At 37.0% G+C, this 18,036-nt stretch overlaps 1 protein-coding gene across 1 annotated transcript in view; it reads left to right on the forward strand.

Annotated features, from left to right (window-relative positions):
* The window catches only part of DMGDH (dimethylglycine dehydrogenase), a 39,425-nt gene that overhangs the window by 6,999 nt on the left and 14,390 nt on the right, over positions 1 to 18,036 (forward strand). The window contains exons 4-11 of the mRNA XM_063180488.1: positions 997 to 1,161; positions 1,599 to 1,803; positions 8,340 to 8,588; positions 9,808 to 10,006; positions 13,283 to 13,452; positions 13,618 to 13,771; positions 14,671 to 14,836; positions 17,267 to 17,397. Of these exons, the coding sequence (XP_063036558.1) occupies positions 1,072 to 1,161; positions 1,599 to 1,803; positions 8,340 to 8,588; positions 9,808 to 10,006; positions 13,283 to 13,452; positions 13,618 to 13,771; positions 14,671 to 14,836; positions 17,267 to 17,397 (1,364 nt within the window). The 5' untranslated portion in view covers positions 997 to 1,071. The remainder of the gene's footprint in view (positions 1 to 996; positions 1,162 to 1,598; positions 1,804 to 8,339; positions 8,589 to 9,807; positions 10,007 to 13,282; positions 13,453 to 13,617; positions 13,772 to 14,670; positions 14,837 to 17,266; positions 17,398 to 18,036) is intronic.

The following is an 18,036-nucleotide window of genomic DNA, read 5'->3' on the forward strand; positions in this document are numbered from 1 at the left end:
TACATTTTGTAGATAGTTTCCCAGATCCCTCTGCAGTTTAGGAAAATGGTACTCATAAAACATCTCAAGACACAACAGAGAGTCTGCAACTTTAACTTGATAAAGGAGCTAAAATAGTACAAGGAATCTGGAATGAACAGATTGATTATGATACATTCCTGCCTTAAATATGTCTACTTAAAAATTCATATGATATTATGCTGTTTCTACTTGAGATGATTGCTACAATTCTTTGTGTCCCTTTCAACGTTTTTATTTAGTGACTTAAGGAATGGATATGTGAGAAACACAGGAGTCATCTTTTTCATTTGGCATCTCTCAACCTTATAGATTTCATTTACTTAACTTGCGCTTGTTTTGGACAGCAGCAGAAATTGAATGAACCTCACTTTACTAGTCAACAAATTTCATATATTTTTAATATTTGTCATATATATATATATATATATATATATATATATGAAAAGGTGAAGAAAAGTAAGCTTTCAGTGTCCAGCTCTGTAAGGAAGTTTAATTTATTAAAAAGACAAAACCAGTGCGTGTTTTTTCATTGTGTTTATAAAGGTGCTTAGTTAAATACATTCAATAGGAAGTCATGCAAATGACATCTTTTAAAGTAAAGTATATCATATATACTTATTTTTGAGAAGTATCTGATTCTACTTTTGAAAGTGTGTGAGTGCATATATCAAGTATATATGATGTATATATCAAGTAAAATAGATGTATCATGGCATTCAATAAGGACTTCTTTTAACTGTTTTGAAGATAGTATGCATTAAGTTAGGAAGCTAATTTGATAACTTTATGAAAAAATATTTTTTCTAGGAGTCTATGTCCAAGGCCTCTTCCTTCAAGGGCCCATAGTTTACTTCCATTTTTCTTAATGATGTTAGTGGAAAAATTCCTGTAGACTCCTCTTAGCACAGAAAAAACACATATATGGCAATCAGTAAAGATTTTTTCAGTAATTTGCTGTTTCTCTTTTTTATTTAGCCTGTGGGGTTTCATCAGCCTGGCAGTATCAGAATTGCTTCAACCCCTACTAGGGTGGATGAATTCAAATACCAAATGACTCGTGCTGGTTGGCACCCAACAGAGCAATATTTAATCACGCCTGAGAAAGTGCAGGAACTATTTCCCTTATTGAACATGGATAAGGTAAAGAAGCTAGTTTTATGATATGTAACTTCCATTGCACTTAAATATTGGTCTGTCAGAAATATACATGTAGAGTCTCCTTTCTTTTTACAAATTGTGCAACAGATTCTTGTTTTTCATTGGAAAAAAAATGTATCATAGCCTAAAATCAGAATTTGTGAATTTTATGCATACTGTGTGTTAGAGTACATACTATTAATTACCGTGTCTATAATATTATAATATTAAAGAATTGCAGCCTTTGATTTCATGGGAGATCTGAGGAATTTGACTGTCATAGGCCATTGTTAGGTTGGGTAAAATTGTTATATATTTTGAAAACTTCCTGAAGTTTACTGTATTCAAGTAAGAAAGTAGTTTGTTTTTTTTTTTTTTTAACTATCTAATTTTGATAAATGTTACTTTTTTTCATTTTGGGGGATTTTACGTCCATTTAGGTTTTAGCTGGCCTGTATAACCCTGGAGACGGTCATATTGATCCTTATTCTCTAACTATGGCCTTGGCTGCAGGAGCCAGAAAATATGGTGCTCAGTTAAATTATCCTGTGCAAGTAACTAATCTGAACTCCCGATCAGATGGGACATGGGAAGTTGAAACTCCACTTGGAATAATCCAAGCAAAGAGAATTGTGAATACTGCAGGTAAGATTTAATATAAGCTTTAGAGTGCTTTTCAGATTTACATACTAGCTAACACCTGTACTGAATTGTGTGGGTTACACGTATAAGGAATATTTATGTTCTTGAACATTCACTTGGTTTGTGGTTTGCACATATTTCATCACAGTATGGTGAAAATTTAGCTCTTATATTAATTGCCCTTGAATAGGCATTAAAAGTATTTGCCCTGATTTGTCTCCAGCAGTTAGTTATCAGACTGCCCTCTTAGGTTTTTTGTAGCAAAAGAGACCTTTAGTGGTCTACAATAAGTTGTGTAGGAGAGAGTCCAGGTCTAGAGTCACAGAATCATAGAATATATCCTGAGTTGCAAAAACCCACAAGGATCATGGACTCCAAGTCCTGGCCCTGCATAGCAACATCCCTAAGAGTCACACCATTTTCCTGAGAGTATTGTTCGAACACTTCTTGAACTCGGTCAGGCTGGTGCTGTGACTACTTCCCTGGGAAGCCTGTTCCAGTGCCCAATAGGTGAACTGAACGTTTCTCTTAAACCTAATGAAACATACCTAGGGAGGCAGAAGGAATGTACACACGAAATACAAATAACTTCACTGTTTCTTCTAAGAGACTGAGAATTTGACCTTGCCTATTTCATTATGATCTTTCTCCAAGGTTTAACTCTATCCACATACCCTTGAAATGGAAGATTTTTTTGTTGTCTTTTGAGTCACATTTTAAACACGTGCTTGGCTTAACAGTGCATTTTTTGTATGTCATAAAAATTGCCTAACTCAGGGGAGCTTGTATTTACAGATACTAATGTTATTCTTCATTGTGTTAAAGAGGCCAAACTGATGTTTCTGCTTCAAAGAACTTTTGGGCAAGTGTTGTTTGGAATTGTGTTTATTTTCCTAGCAACTTAATAAGTCTGAAAACCTGTAGTAAATCTAAATTTATTCATTTATTATTACGCTGCTTTATACAAGTGTAGAAAAATATGTTATTGGTGAAAAGTCTTATGTGAAGCATGCTTTCTGCTTCGTAGAAGAAGATTTCCTGTTTTCTGTTGTTTCAAAACATGCTGAATATCTACCATATAGATTAAAGTTTTGCTGACTCTGCCTCAAACTGGATCATATCTGCATTTTTAGGGCATTAGTCCCACATACCTCCCATTGCAGTGAATCATCAGGCTTCAGTTGGAAGCTGTGATATTCCAAGCTGACTTTCTTACTCAGATGGGACAAGTGAACTGAGAGCAAGAATACACCTTTATAATTCCTTTCTTTATATTTACAGTGGAACAGAAAAAAAAAAAAAAAGCACCTATTTTTAGTGCAAGACAGATAAAATGAGGTTAAGTGAGATAGAGACTCTTGTTGGGGGGTAAAATACCATCGGTGACAATGGGAATTATGAAGGAATTGGACAGGAAGGATAATAGATTGGGAGAGAAAAATGCCTTGGAAAGATTTCTGGGAGTATTTAGGAGCACTGGCAACAAGTGGAACAGTTAGATGATACAGGACTTAATGAATACGGAAGCTCAAACTGGGAGTGAATGGCAGCAGTAGGGATGACACCAGAGAGATTGTTGGAAGATATCTGATTTGTTTCATTAAGGAAACTGAAGCTAGGAGTTTTTCAGATGAAATTATTAGTAAGGATACTCAAGCAATGGGTATCAAGTATGGGAAACTGAGTGGAAAACTGACCTGCTTAAGCATGAAAGACGGGTGAAATATGTCATGGAAATGGAAGGGTAGATAGGAGTGGATTGGAAGGAAGAGAAGGCTGCTGGGACAGAACTTGACAAGTGAGGGAGACTGACTAGCACATGGTGACAAAATAGCTGAAGAAGGATATAAGGACTGGAGTAAAAGTAGAATTTCAGATAGCATTAAAAAAAGAGAGAGAAATTTAGAGACAGTGGGATCAAACAGCTGGACTCTCTGGGGATGTGCTTAAGAGGTCTTTCTTTCAGATTCAGGGATATAGACAACCCTGTCTTATGTTAAATCATTCCAGGCTTTTGGTAAAGACGTACGGGAAAGCCCATGGAAAAGTGCACTTTCTTATATATGTTTTCCATACATAGGTGATCACCTGCTATTGCTATATGCCTCGTTAAAATAACAAGACTCTGAGGCTCTAAGCTTGCTCATGAGTGCCACATAATGAATTTTGGAGAGAAAGAGGACTAGAAGAGTTTAGTAAGCTTTTTAGAAGGCAATCAGCCACACAAACAGGGAAACCAAATTTTAAAAATTTTATGTAAATCACAAAGTCAAGCACTTGGAAAATGAGAGGTGTCAATATTTGATTGCCTTTGGACTGACAGTTCATGTCTTTCAGGCATGAACTATGGAACAGCATTCAGTTACAAAATCACAAGCTCTCTTACAAATAGAATCCTTATATCATTTGTTACACAGTGTGGATATATTGGTCTGGAACAGATCAAAGATTATGAAAGGGAAAGGCAGCTCTCTTGGCAATCAGACTTACTTAGGTCACAAACTTCCAGACACTCATTATTCCCACCTATTTGCTCTGCATCATATGGATGAAGTATCACAGATGTAGTAATTTTCTTATATTTTTGTAGTATAGTTATCTTTCTTTGGCTAATATATCAAGTTGATATTAGGCAGGGTTTTCTGGTAAATGCTTTTCAGAGCTTATTTGCAAATATTAGAATGCACTCTTGTGGACTTTTCATAAGTCTTTTTTTATTATTTAATGAGTTTTTAAATCAACAATGTATTTACCTAATTCTCCTGTGTAGTTAACTGTTCAGCCAAAATGAATATTTGAAGCACATATTGCTTAACATTCTGGCTAATGATGTAAAATCAATACTGTGTAACACATATCTCTTATAAATGTTTTCTCAGATAACATTAATTCTTTTTCTCAGCCTTGCCTCATTCCACTACAGATCATGACTTGTATAATTTTAGGCTCATGTTGCAGAGAAAAATACATCAGAAGGCTCTTTACATTCCCTCTCCCCCTCCCCGCCTCACCCTGCAACTGACATCTGCTGCAGAACTGGAACAAACTAGTTCCAACCAATCTTTAGCTGTTCCTTATGTGAGATTTCCATTTTAGAGGAAAGCAGATGCCTAATAAATAATCCCTGACATGAAGCAACTATACTGAGCCTGCTGAAGTTATTTGCAGCCTATTTATAATGGAATGTTTGATTAAAGTCTCCAAAAATTGTGAATTTTGTCTGTATATACAGTGTGGGTGTGTGTATATAAGCATATATTTTCAGACATGCATGCACTATATATACAAGCATTTATATATAGTGGTAGAAGATTCTCTTTTTCAAAACCAAGAAATGGTCAGATGACATACTTCAGCAGATATGTTAAGTAATACTACCACTAAATATTTCAGCATCAGATGTTTGCAGTGTCTACAATTTAATCTTCACAAATGTCCTAGAGATATAATAGATGCCTTCATTTATCTCTACTATGTGTGATATGACTTGACATCTGCTTCCAATTAGAATTTTGTTTCAGAGAATGTATTCTTCTTTTTGCCATTTTTGTTTTTGTTCAAAAACCTTAAACAAAGAAACTGTAGTATTTTTCTTTTAGTAAATGTCACCTTTTGTTATTTTAAGCAATTTAAAAAGTACTTATCATGTGTGACTTTTTTAGAATAATAGTGCTGTAAATTTTATTTTAAACAAACCTAAACTATTTGTCTCTTACTGAAAAACACTTTAAAATTGGCTCGGTGTGTAATGTTATTCTCAAAATCTAATTGCTAAGAAATTTCTTCTTATTAAGAAAGAAACAAAGCTCTTTCAAAGACCTAATTTTCTGCTGCTTTAACTTTTTCTGTTCTCTGTGAATCACTAGCTCACCTTACCTTAAAATAGTTTTATTTGTAGGTGACATAGAAATGCCCAAATCAAAAGGAGCTCCCTAAAGATTGCTACCTGCCACTTAAATCCACATTTGCATGTGTCCTGTGTAATGAAGGAAACCCTTGCATATGTGCTAGAAATGCAGATTTATTCAAATTTTTTCATTGTCTTCTGTATAAGAGAACATAAGTAATGTTTCATTAGCCTTAAAGGATGTTTTGGGTCACTCTATGGCACAATCACCCCTCAACCAATCTAACTGACATAACAAATGTTCTGGCAATGAGTCTCCTCCAAATGCTGAGATGCCATTTAGAAGCAAAAGCCTTACATATGACGACTACAACAGGTGCTAGTTTCTAGCATTTACTGGGCAAGGGCTTTTACCTGAACAGATCTCTTCAAGGCGGTGCTGGATTTCCTCTGCTGCTTTTCCTTACCTGGCTGTCAGTAACTGTTAAGTGAATAACCACAGAAAATGTTTTCCTTGGAAACTTTGCAATTTTTTAAAACTGTGGGTGTTAGGCCCTGTGGCTGGTTTGTAATATTAAATAAGAGACTGACAGCCATCCTGGCACAGGGGAATGGCACAAGGCCAGCACAGCCCAATTCAACTTTCCTAATTGTCCCGGCTTCAAGCCATGCTGGAGGTGAGAGGACATATTCCCAGTTAATGTCAGCAAGCGGCATGAACTGGCTGCTCCCCACAGGACAGGGAGCCAAGCAGGGAAACGAGGGTGGCCGAGCCAGCGAGGGCCCTGTCCGGCAGGGCACAGGGGACTGAGCAGGGGAGGCCCAGGGCCTGCAGCTGGGGTCAGCCCGCGGTCCAGGCCTCCAGGTGGACTTGTGGAGTTGGGGCACAGTCAGATCCGTAGTGATGATGCCAGGCTGAGGCCGAGCCAGGAATGTTACCACAGGTCAGGAACGGGTCTGGTGACGGTAACCGAGGTCAAATGATGCCCGCCAATCAATAAGCAGGACTGTAGAGTTGAGACTAGGCTGAGGTCAAGCTGAGAAGTAGTCCGCGGATCAGGGTCTGGATCAATATGTTCCATGGCCAGGCACGGGCACGGTTGTGACAGAGCTGTAAACAGACACACAATCAAACCAGCTCAGACAGGTTCTGAAGGACTTGAGCTGACCTGGAATGGGACTCCTGTGCCCATGGGTATGGGTGGACATCCCTGGTGAAGCTATTTAAGCTCATTTATGCCTTTTAGTGTCCTTGGGGCACTGAGAAATTTTGACCAGGTCTTGGAGACAATGGAATTGAGGAGAGAGGTAGGAGAATTTGGTTAAGAAAAATTCTTAACCAAAGGAAGAAAAGGAAGGAAAAGTTGCACATTAAGCTGGGCACATGAAGTCTATGTCCCAGGAGAAGGGACAGCTGTGTTAGGTAGAAAATCTTGCTGGAGATATTTTGTCTTAAGCAGTTTGGAGTCAGCTGGTTTCCCAGGAACCAGGCTGTCTTGCCTTCTTTTGCTTGGAGCCATATGGCACACAGCCTTTTATTTGGAAGGCCCTGCTACCTCTTCATTTTCTTTCATTTTGTCTTCGTCCAACCCTCACTCCAAAAGTGAAAACTCCCCTGAAACTCTTATTTCATTGGATTTCCCCCTTTCATTCCCACTCTTGAGACCTCTGGTCCTTGATATAAAAGTCAGGAGAGTGGGGCTGAGGGATATTCAAAGCAGCTGAGAGCAGCTGCCTTTCCAGTCAGTTGTACCTGTCTGGTTCCCAAGTCTGTTCTGTTCCAGCCTCATAGCAGATGTGAGAGCCATGATGCAGAGCCCAAACTAGTGTTTGGCAGTGAAGTGGTTTCCACTCATTCATTCTGACACAGATACTTCACTAAGTGAGTGTGCCATACCAATTTAACCTTAGCACAGGAGAATTAGGTCTTTTCTGACTTCTCTCTCACGGTATGCATGAAGGATATTGAGCCAGCTGCAGAGGCAGGGAAATGGTTGCTTGCATTTTCTTGTCAGAGTCTGTATCAGAACTTCTAATGTGATGGCTGTAGGAGAGCACACTTGCATATTCACCAGTACGAGCATCATTATGAATTGATTGCTGTGTGAGACATTAATTAATGTGAGTCACATGATGCATATGAAAGAGGAGAGAAACTCCAATTCCTGAGGTCAGTTGCCTGAAAAGTACTGCCTTAGTCTGTTGGGATGTTAGCACTTAACTAAGGTGCTGTTAAAGCATGCAAGCTCATTTGGTTGATAGTAAGGGGCTTGGTTCATGTTAAATTAACTCACACTTATAATGTGAGTTAATTTATTCCGGATTTTAAGTGTCTCTTTGTTAGGAGTACACTGCAGACCTACTTTGCTGAAATAAGCCATGGGGTTTCTGGAACTGTTAATTAAATTCTCTTCTGAACTTTTAGAAGTCTAATTTATAATTTACTAGTTATATTTTGATATGTGCATACTATAATAATATATAATAATATAATTAGGAAAATAGGACATGGAATTATGGAAGGAAAAATATGCTAGTAATATGAAAAATAAAGTGAAAATTAGAAGTATGGGGAAAAAATTGTTGCACATAAAAGCACAGTGTGTACTGCAAATATTTTACTGTCATTTTCCATTCACTGAAATGAATGTTTAAATATTTCTATTTTGATTTTGGTTTTTTTCTTCTCTAGGCTTCTGGGCCCGTGACATAGGCAAGATGATTGGCCTGCAGCACCCTCTAATACCTGTTCATCATCAGTATGTTGTAACATCAACTATCCCTGAAGTGAAAGCCCTAAAAACAGAATTGCCCGTGATCCGTGATTTAGAAGGATCATACTATCTAAGGCAAGAAAGGGATGGACTTTTGTTTGGTCCATATGAAAGTGAGGAGAAAATGAAGCTCCAGGAGTCATGGGTAACAAATGGAGTCCCACCAGGTGACTAAGAATATTAAATCTTTAAACATAATAGGCACTAGCACACATTTTAATGAGCATAAATCCCAGGCTGTCATGCTGCCTTATGTGACAGAAAATACAAAATATTTGCAATGCATGATTGTAATGCAAAAACTTTTTTCAAAGAATAGTTGTAACTCTAGTGATAAAAAGATAACAGAAATACAAATGTAATGTAAGAAAAGCCTGCTACAATGTAGTCTTACCCTACTTCCTGAAGAGGTGCTTGTGTATTTAAATTAGAGGCAGTCACCAAATCTGCACTATATAGCCTTTTTTGCCTGAATAGAAATTTTTCTTACAATTTTCTCCAGCATGCTGACAGGGGCTCTGGATATTTATTGATACCCCCGAGATAATGTGATTGTCAAATAAGACCAGCAAAGGAATGTCTTAGACAAAATGCTGTGCTTGGATGTCGGTGCAAGAGAGCTGTAGATATGTATAGAATACAAAAATGTCCTGTGTCATACAGCTGCTTACTAAAAAACATTATAAATTGTTGTGTTATATCTAGGCTCCAGCTTTCCATTCACTTCCAGACAAGAAATTATACAAAGTCATTAGTATTGCTGTTTTAAAAAATGCAGTATTTCCTAAGGAAGGGCAGTTAAGATGGTTCAGTTTTGGATAGCCCTGTCACGGCTTCTGGATCTTACTGTCTCCAGTAGCATCAAGTGCCTCCACATAATGATGTTCAGCCATGCTTAGAGTCCAGGCTGAGGGGTGAAATGTACCCAGAAGTTTGTATGATTTCATGGAAATCATAAGCAGATACAGGAAGTACCTTTTTCCCCCTCCTCAAATTATTGGCATATTGAGAAAAATAAGTGTGTCTTATTAATGTAGAAGAAAGTTTCTGTGTATCTTCACTTCCTTTGTACTTCATTGTTGAATTTGCATGACCTTAGGGTTAAACAAATATGTATAAAGGATGGTATAATTGCAGTGACAAATAAACTTGGTCCTGCAGGTAACTATGTTTTTATGCATGCTATTTTTCCTATGTAGGATGGCAAAGGCTTGAACACATGCACTGATTATTATCAAAAAACTTTTATATATAGATAGCTGTACTGATATAGATAGCTGTATTGATATAGACACCTATATTTCTATATAGATACTATAGCTGTATTGAAAATGTATGTACTCTCTGTGTAAATAAGTATATATAATGAGTCAATTACTTGTGCAGGATTTGGAAAAGAACTTTTTGAGTCTGATTTAGACAGAATAATGGAGCATATTGAGGCTGCCATGGAAATGGTCCCTGTTTTGAGAAAAGCAGACATCGTAAACACAATTTCAGGCCCTATCACCTATTCTCCAGACATTCTTCCTATGGTGGGACCACATCAGGGTGTCAGAAATTACTGGGTAGCCATTGGTTTTGGGTGAGTAAGTACTTTGTGACAATTTTTGTCTATCAAATTGTTAAAATGGTAGTCACCTCAAGCTTTGTGCATTTTTATGGGCTTGGGAGTTGTTTTACACGTATTTTGTGTTAAAATGTAATTGTAAATAATCTTAATAACCACAACCTCTATAATGTAAGATCATCCTTTTCTCTTATTTCTTTACTCTCAGTAATTTTTGTTTCCTCCTTTTATTCTGGATGCCAATACCTGTGACACTTTATGAAGCAACACAAAATGGTAGTACTTCTTACTGTCTGTGTAGCAATTTAAAGTGACAAAAATACTGTGTTTCAAAGTATACTTTTCAGTTAATTTTATTTCTTGCTTTTAATTGCACTATATTTCACAGTTGTTTGTTGTATGTAAATCTGGTTTCTGAAGTTGGACAGCAATGAGTGTCCACTATACAGTTCTGTGTGAAGAACTGAAGCCTATTTAATGGAAGACATTCCAGTGCAGTGTGTGACTGACTGCTCTAGGAATACAAATCCAGTGTTTCTGACTGCTGAAAGTGGAGCTGAAAAATTACATTGTTGGGTATTGGAGGAAATTAAATAAAGAGGGCAGTGCAACGATAGAAATATATGGTTTACTGGTGTTGTTCTCCCACCCGTTATGGTGTTTTTCTTGAATGTGATTTACATCTTATTTATTATGGCTGCACTTGAGGAAGTGTTAAAACATCAACATCTCTTTAGTTGTCTTAGTTTGACCATTGATTCAAGATGGATAGAATGAACCAAATACAATTCCAAGCAGATCTTATTGAACACATTCTGTTTACATTGTTTTTCCAATTGCCTAATTTGCTGTTCAAAATCCAGCTCAGCTTTTTCCAGGTTTCTTTCATTCCAAAACAAACAAACCCTCTGATTGTAAGATAAGGCAGTATCACTAACATGCTTTCTGAGGCTCTCAAAATAAAAGAGCTTGGTAATTTTGCAATGATTCATTGTGAAAGGTATTCACCTTTGCTGCTTGGATTTTAAAAAAAAATAATGTTATCTTTCAGTAACATTTGCAGAACTTATAGTTACAAAAGCGGTTTGCCTAGACCTTGTTCACCAAAGCAACTGTTTAAGTTCATTACTCTGTGGTCAGACTTTGGAACATGTTTTCTTTGTTGTTGTCAATGGGAGCAGAATCAAATTCCATGTGTAAAAAATTGAAGACTACTTAATTTTCTTTAAACAATTTGTTTCGGGAGTTTGATTAATCTCAAAATGTTTAGACACGGGTTGCAGTTATGTGGCTGTCTTTGGATTACTTTGTCTGCTCTTCAGGGACTTTTGACTCTGTTCTATGCTTCTGGGTCACTGCAGTGGTTCCACAAGTCTTGTAATTTTTTGTGTGCATTAGCAAATCCTTATCTTGCAGTCAGCTAGCAGGGACATTGTGACAGAGGACTTAGTGCTTTTAGATTAGAGGATTTTTATTATCTAAAATTAGCAGCTTGCTAGGCATTTTAACATGAAAAGAAGTTAAATATAGTTAGAAGAGCTTGTAGCACTATTTATTATTAAGGTTGCTCAATGCTTCCCATTTTTAGTTACTTAAAGTTTTTAAAATATTAACGAGAGTAGTTTAGGATTTTATTCAGAAATATTTAATTCACAGCAGTGAAACCATTCTATAACCTGGGACAAAAACACTAGAAAAGGTACCACAGTGTGCAGAGACTCAGATTTCCTAGGAATAGGAATGGAAAGACTTGAAAGTGGGTGAGACACAGCACCTCATAAGTAAGACGCAAGAATGTGACAGGTACAATGGGGAATTAATCTGTTAGGGATTGGAAGGAGAGATTAAAAACTGGGGAAAAATAGTTAAAGTTCATGAAGGAAGTTTTGTCTGAATCATAAGGCTGAGATTCCTACACTGTACCACTCTTCATAGCTACTTGTAAAAATCCTATCCCTGAAATACATATTTCATTCTTGTGCAGCAGAATTCCGGTGGTTGCATATACACAATTAGCTCCCTCTTATCTAAGATGAGGAGGGATTTGGGCACCCTGTGTAATGTAAAATCTCTGATAATGTGGGCCTGGCTAAGAGCACCAAAATCAATGTGTTGCACAGTCAGTGCTGCAAAACTGCAAAGTGCAGTCCAGTTGCAGTGCTGTACCTGTAGTAGCAGGGCAGCCTCCTCTGCACTGCCTTGCTTCTGGGCTTGCCCTGCCATCAGCTCAGCAGTCTTCAGCTGAAGCTAAAGGTCTTCATTATGTTTGGTCTGTCACCAATCTCTTTGCTGATCTCCTTTGCCTTTGGCTGCAGTGAAAGGCACAGGAAGACTTAAACTGCCTAAGATTTCATCTGGAGCTGTACTTGAAGGCATTTTAAGCTTTCATGGTACCAAAGTTTGTACCCATGAATAAGAAAGAGTTGCTTAATTGAATTAGCACCAGCAACAGCTAACTCTTCTGTAGTGGCAGTTCATAAGCACTCATCCTTCCTGCATCCACTGCAGTGATAGAAGTTTCTGCTGAGTCTGAAGGCTTGTGCTGAATTGCACTGTACTGACTGTAGCTGGCAAAATTATTTAGTGTACTCAGGTTTTTTATGTTTCTATTTTATTTAGATAAATAAATAAATAATGGATAAGATACTATATCAAATTCATATCATTGCTATTATGGATTCATTCTTGCTGTGCATATGCATTAGAATGAAATGATTACTTCTTTTTTTTTCTTCTTGGTAAAGCCCTTGCCTATTTTAAATGAAGACTTAGAATTCAGATTGCAAAGTTAATGACCAGCAATTTAAGTTGTTTTTAGCTTCATTATTCTGTATAAGTGTCTGTGGTTTGCTCCAAGTTAATCTAACTTGATTTGAGACAGACTTACTGTTTATTCAAGGATTTTTCTTTTGTGCTCATGGGAGCATTTCACAAACAACTAAGAATTAATTTAGACATATTCTAGATGGAAGGTTATTTTGGCAATTTTTTTGAAGACATGGTGGTATTAAAAGGTATTAAAAAAATTTAAATCATTTGGTGTTAATGATTATTTGTCATTAAACTGCAACTGCTGTACATTACCAATGACATTCTACAGTGGGGCTGTGGAAATATCCATTAATATAGAATTTAATTTTTGAAAGGAGAACAAAGCAGAACAAATTAAAAAAAAAAGAGGGAAAAATTCAAAATACTTTGGGGGTTGTATTAGTAGTATATGTTAGTACTGATTTAAAAAAGCAAAATATTAAATACTTGGCACTGCAGGACATTTTTTCCTGTTTTAAGGTATGGCATTATACATGCTGGTGGCATGGGAAAGTACCTCAGTGACTGGATCCTTGAGGGAGAACCTCCATTTGACCTGATAGAAGTAGATCCAAACCGCTATGGAAAGTGGACCACCACAGAATACACAGCAGCCAAAGCAAGAGAATCTTATGGCTTTAATAACATTGGTAAGAAGATATTTTTAAAAATACATTTATATCCTAAAGATAGATTCCAGCAAAGCCTGTATCTAGATTTCTCTGCTAATAGATGTATTTTCTATCTTGGATCATGATCTTAGCATGCCATAGTTTTTGGTGATTTTGGTTTGGTTTTTTATTCCCTCCCTCTAGTTGGTTACCCTAAAGAAGAAAGATTTGCTGGGAGACCAACAGAGAGAACTAGTGGGCTGTATGATTTGCTAAAGTCAAAATGTTCAATGGGATTCCATGCAGGATGGGAGCAACCTCATTGGTTCTACAAACCTGGAGATGAGACTGGATACAAGTAAATGAAATATTAATTTTTTTTTCTTGCCCTAAAAAATTGTCCTGATAGCAAAAGGCAGTCAATTTAAATTTAGTGAGAAGCATGCATTTATCATTCGTTGCAGCAACAGGTATCTATTAGATTAATTTCCATTCTTACTTTCTCCGTGGTTTAGAATACATTTTATTCAGATAATGAAGATATTTCAAAACACACATAAAGGTATCTTGTATCTGTTCTAGGCTTGAGATACCAGAAAGCAACCAAGCTCAAGGAAGAGCTTGGAAAACAACTTGTTCATTATCAATGTGTGTTTTTCTCCATCTCTTAATATTTGATCAGCAGCACAGTATAATATTTTCATGAAAAATCTTATTCCTCTCTGTGTAAGTGTCTGGAGAGGAGAAGCCCTATCTTCTTTGCTTCCCCCCCCCCCCCCACCCCATTGTTGCTTACCTAGTTAACCTGCCTGCATCAGGAAATCTCCAGCAAATAAATATCTTCTGTGAGATATTGGAGTCTAATCTAAATGAGGCTCATAAAGGAATAAAGAGACACATTTTGCTGTTCAGAAATAAAGCCTTCGACACCTCAAACTTAAATAAATGATTCATTGACAAAGTATGCTGTAAATTTACTCATGACAGCCCACTTCTTATTCTAACATTTGAACAGTTCACAGTTTATTATACAAAGTGGTGGATATAATGTTAACCCATATCTTTCTGTGTTGGTAAAGGATTTTAATTATCAAGCTGTGTTAGACTAAAGAAAATATTGGGTAAGCTACCTACAACTAGGAAAGTCAATCTTTTTTGGATGATTATTAAAGTGAAAAAAACCTGAAGACTACGTTTTGCTGCAAAGAGCACAAAATTTCTAAATTGTGTTTTATGTGTCTAAATGCTGTGTTTCAGACCCAGTTTTCGGCGCACAAATTGGTTTGACCCTGTAGGTCGTGAGTACAAACAGGTTATGGAAAAAGTTGGTGTGATTGACCTGTCACCATTTGGCAAGTTTAAAGTGAAAGGCACAGATTCTGTTAAACTGCTTGATCATCTATTTGCAAATGTTGTTCCGAAGGTAAATGGGACAGTGATAACTGTTGTAATGTACAACTTAGACAAGCTCTGTTTCAGATATGAAAATGAACCATAATATTATAATAATATTTCTTGGATACCAAATACACAGATCCTTTGGAGAAGTTTCTGTGTCAGATGTATTGCTCTCAGTTAAAAGCACACAAATGGAGTTTATACTAGACTAGCCCCACATAGAAGTACCTTTAGGCAGAGATCATTGAATCAGAATGGATGAGGTTGGAAAGGACCTCTGGACATCATCTTGTCAAACCCCCTGTTGGACAAGCATCACCTGGAGCTCGTTGCCTAGGAGTATGTTCAGATGGTTTTTGGGTTAACTGGGCAACTGGCTCCTGTGCTTAGCCACTTTATAGTAAAAAAATATTTCCTTATGTCCACAGATAGCCTCCTGTGTTTCAAATATTTTTCCGAAAAATTCAAGTGAATCCTACCTGGAATTTTTTTACAATAGAATAGCTTGGCAGCTGCCTGCCTGAAATTGTGCTTTAAGGTGGCAGCTTGAGCAGCAGAGCAGAACAGTGGAAGGGGCTCTTGCCTGACCACAGTTGAATGAGTTCCCAAGGGAGAAGTTTTGTCTTTTTTTTTTCAAATGAAACCCATTGTTTTCCTCTACTCATACTTTGCTTCATACCTGGCTGCCTGGTGCAGGCAGGGTTGCAAATACTCAGAAGATTCCACTTCACCTCACATGTATCATTTCTTCTCAAGTGTGGCTGTTCATAGATCCTGTGCTCAAAAATGGCATGCTGTGACAGACTACCCAGATTTCTTTTTCTTGGTCATCAGGTTGTGGTCCTGAGTCCTTTTTATTTCCTACTTTGTCAAACACTCTCATGTAGTGTCTTTAACTTTAGAGATACTCCTCCAGCAAGCAGATTGCTCCTTTCTGAATTGACCCTGCAGTTGCAGGATGATCTGTGTTGGTCATTTCAGCACAGAATTTCATTAAGTATTTGCAGTAGGTGTCAGTTTTTGTTGCTCCAGACACCAAAGGGAGAAAACACAGGGAAACAGCAAGTATGCTGAGACTATAGTTTTTGAAGATAGATAAGCTCATCTGAAAGGTTAAAATCAACTCAGTGGGAAGGCACAAGATTGATATCCTAGGAGAAAAAAGAACTTGAATTTTCATCTAGTGATGTTTTTTTACTCTATTCACTTTGTCATAACAATTTGAATTGAACGTTTCAGTCTAGTTTGGGGTAGAGGCAGAGGAACTGAGTCATCAGTGGCATGGATAATACTTGCTGAATATGTGAATGTGGGGTAAAGGGAAATCAAGATTAAACAAGAAATTGTGAGAACAAACCAAATGTTTTTTACAGAGTTTAATCAGCAATGCTAAGGGAAAGTTAGGTGGCAAAGCAGAAGGTACAATTTATGCGTCCACTTCAAAATCCAGCTGTTTTTTAAGCTGCCTGATTTTTAGCCCCATTCATGATGCTTGTCTCCATCATAAAATAATCCAGTGGAGTTACCAGAGATATATTTGCATTGCAATTGGATTGAGAGTGACCAGCATCAGGTCCTGAAAATTCAACTGTATGCCTCTAATATGCCAATAACTATACCTAACTATAACTATGGTAGAATTAATTGATGTAATAAGGTCTGAAAAATAATCTTAATATCTGAAATATATTTTTCCTTGCTTGGTTCATTGTATAGAATCTGGCTGCTGACTGGGTTATTGACAAGTTTTGGTGAGAGCAGAATGATTAAAGCAGAGAGATTAAATTCTGCCTCTGGAACCAGGCCAGCACAACAGCTATGGCATATTCACATTTCTGTTTCTGAGTATGATATATGTATGAACATGTATGTGTTTTATGGTCACTGCTAAGTAACTGTTACTTGAAATTTTGACTCTAGGGATTGAGTTTCTATATGGAATCTGTTTCAAATATGCAGACATATAGATTCATAGTCAGCAGCTACAAAAAATAGAAAAGCATTCATAAATCAGGGCCAGAAAAGCATAAGCCAGCTCTGTGTTTCTCTCTTTATAGTAAGAGGAAAAGCATATGTTATTCCCTTGAGATCTAAAACCTCATTCACAAGATTGAAAAAGAATATTAATGTTAATTACATGGAGAATTTTTTATTTGGATGAAACAAATGTAGCTTAAGAATGCCTTGTGTAATGCATAATTAGAAAATATTTATAAAGGTTTTGATTTAACTTATTTTAAAAATTTCCATTTTTTCTATAAAAGAAAAACTTAAGTTTCTACTATAAAGCTTGAGATTGGCCAGCTGTGTCTCTCTCCACTCCTATTGAGGCATGGCAGAACAAACATTCAAAAATCCTTTTCCAAATGAAGATAAATAACCATATGTTTAATAATGTTTAAGAATTCAAAGGTTTTATTTTGCAATCTTAATAATCACAAATTTTACTCTCTAGGTGGGTTCCACAAATATAAGCCATATGTTAACACCAAGAGGAAAAGTTTATGCTGAGCTAACTGTCTCTCAACTGTATCCTGAAGAATTCATGCTTGTAACTGGGTCAGGGTCCGAACTCCATGATCTGAGGTTAGTGTATTTTTTTATGCAGTAAGTACATAGCTCTATACAGTCACATAAGTACAGAAAAATTTTTACTGCGTTTCAAATTCTCAATTATTACTCAACAAATTTTTCACAAAGTTCACGAGTATTCGTCTTATTTATTGATTTTAGTTTCTTAGAAACTTGGTTGACTTGAATTCTGAAGTATAAGCAGTTGGATATTGGATTATTGCTGATGTAAAAAGATGGAGAACTTGCTAACAGTTATGTAATATACTTTATTGGAGGTAGTTCTTGTTTTGTTGTTGAACCTGTTTGTCTTAGGCATTGCATGATGTAACACAGCATAGCTGTTCCTTTCTAGTGTGTTCTGTTACGCAAAAAAGAAAATTGGCTCTTAACAGGAATGACCCCAGAGGCACTGACCTGGCCCAGAGAGATAGGCAGTGCAGTCTTCTTGATGCTGTGGTGGTGTCTTCTACTTTGGGCTCTTTTCACAAAGTGAAAAGAAAGGAGAGAAAGAGGAGAGAGAGGAGAGGAGAGGAGAGGAGAGGAGAGGAGAGGAGAGGAGAGGAGAGGAGAGGAGAGGAGAGGAGAGGAGAGGAGAGGAGAGGAGAGGAGAGGAGAGGAGAGGAGAGGAGAGGAGAGGAGAGGAGAGGAGAG

This window comes from Melospiza melodia, chromosome Z (assembly GCF_035770615.1).
Source record: "Melospiza melodia melodia isolate bMelMel2 chromosome Z, bMelMel2.pri, whole genome shotgun sequence".
Classification (NCBI taxonomy): domain Eukaryota; kingdom Metazoa; phylum Chordata; class Aves; order Passeriformes; family Passerellidae; genus Melospiza; species Melospiza melodia.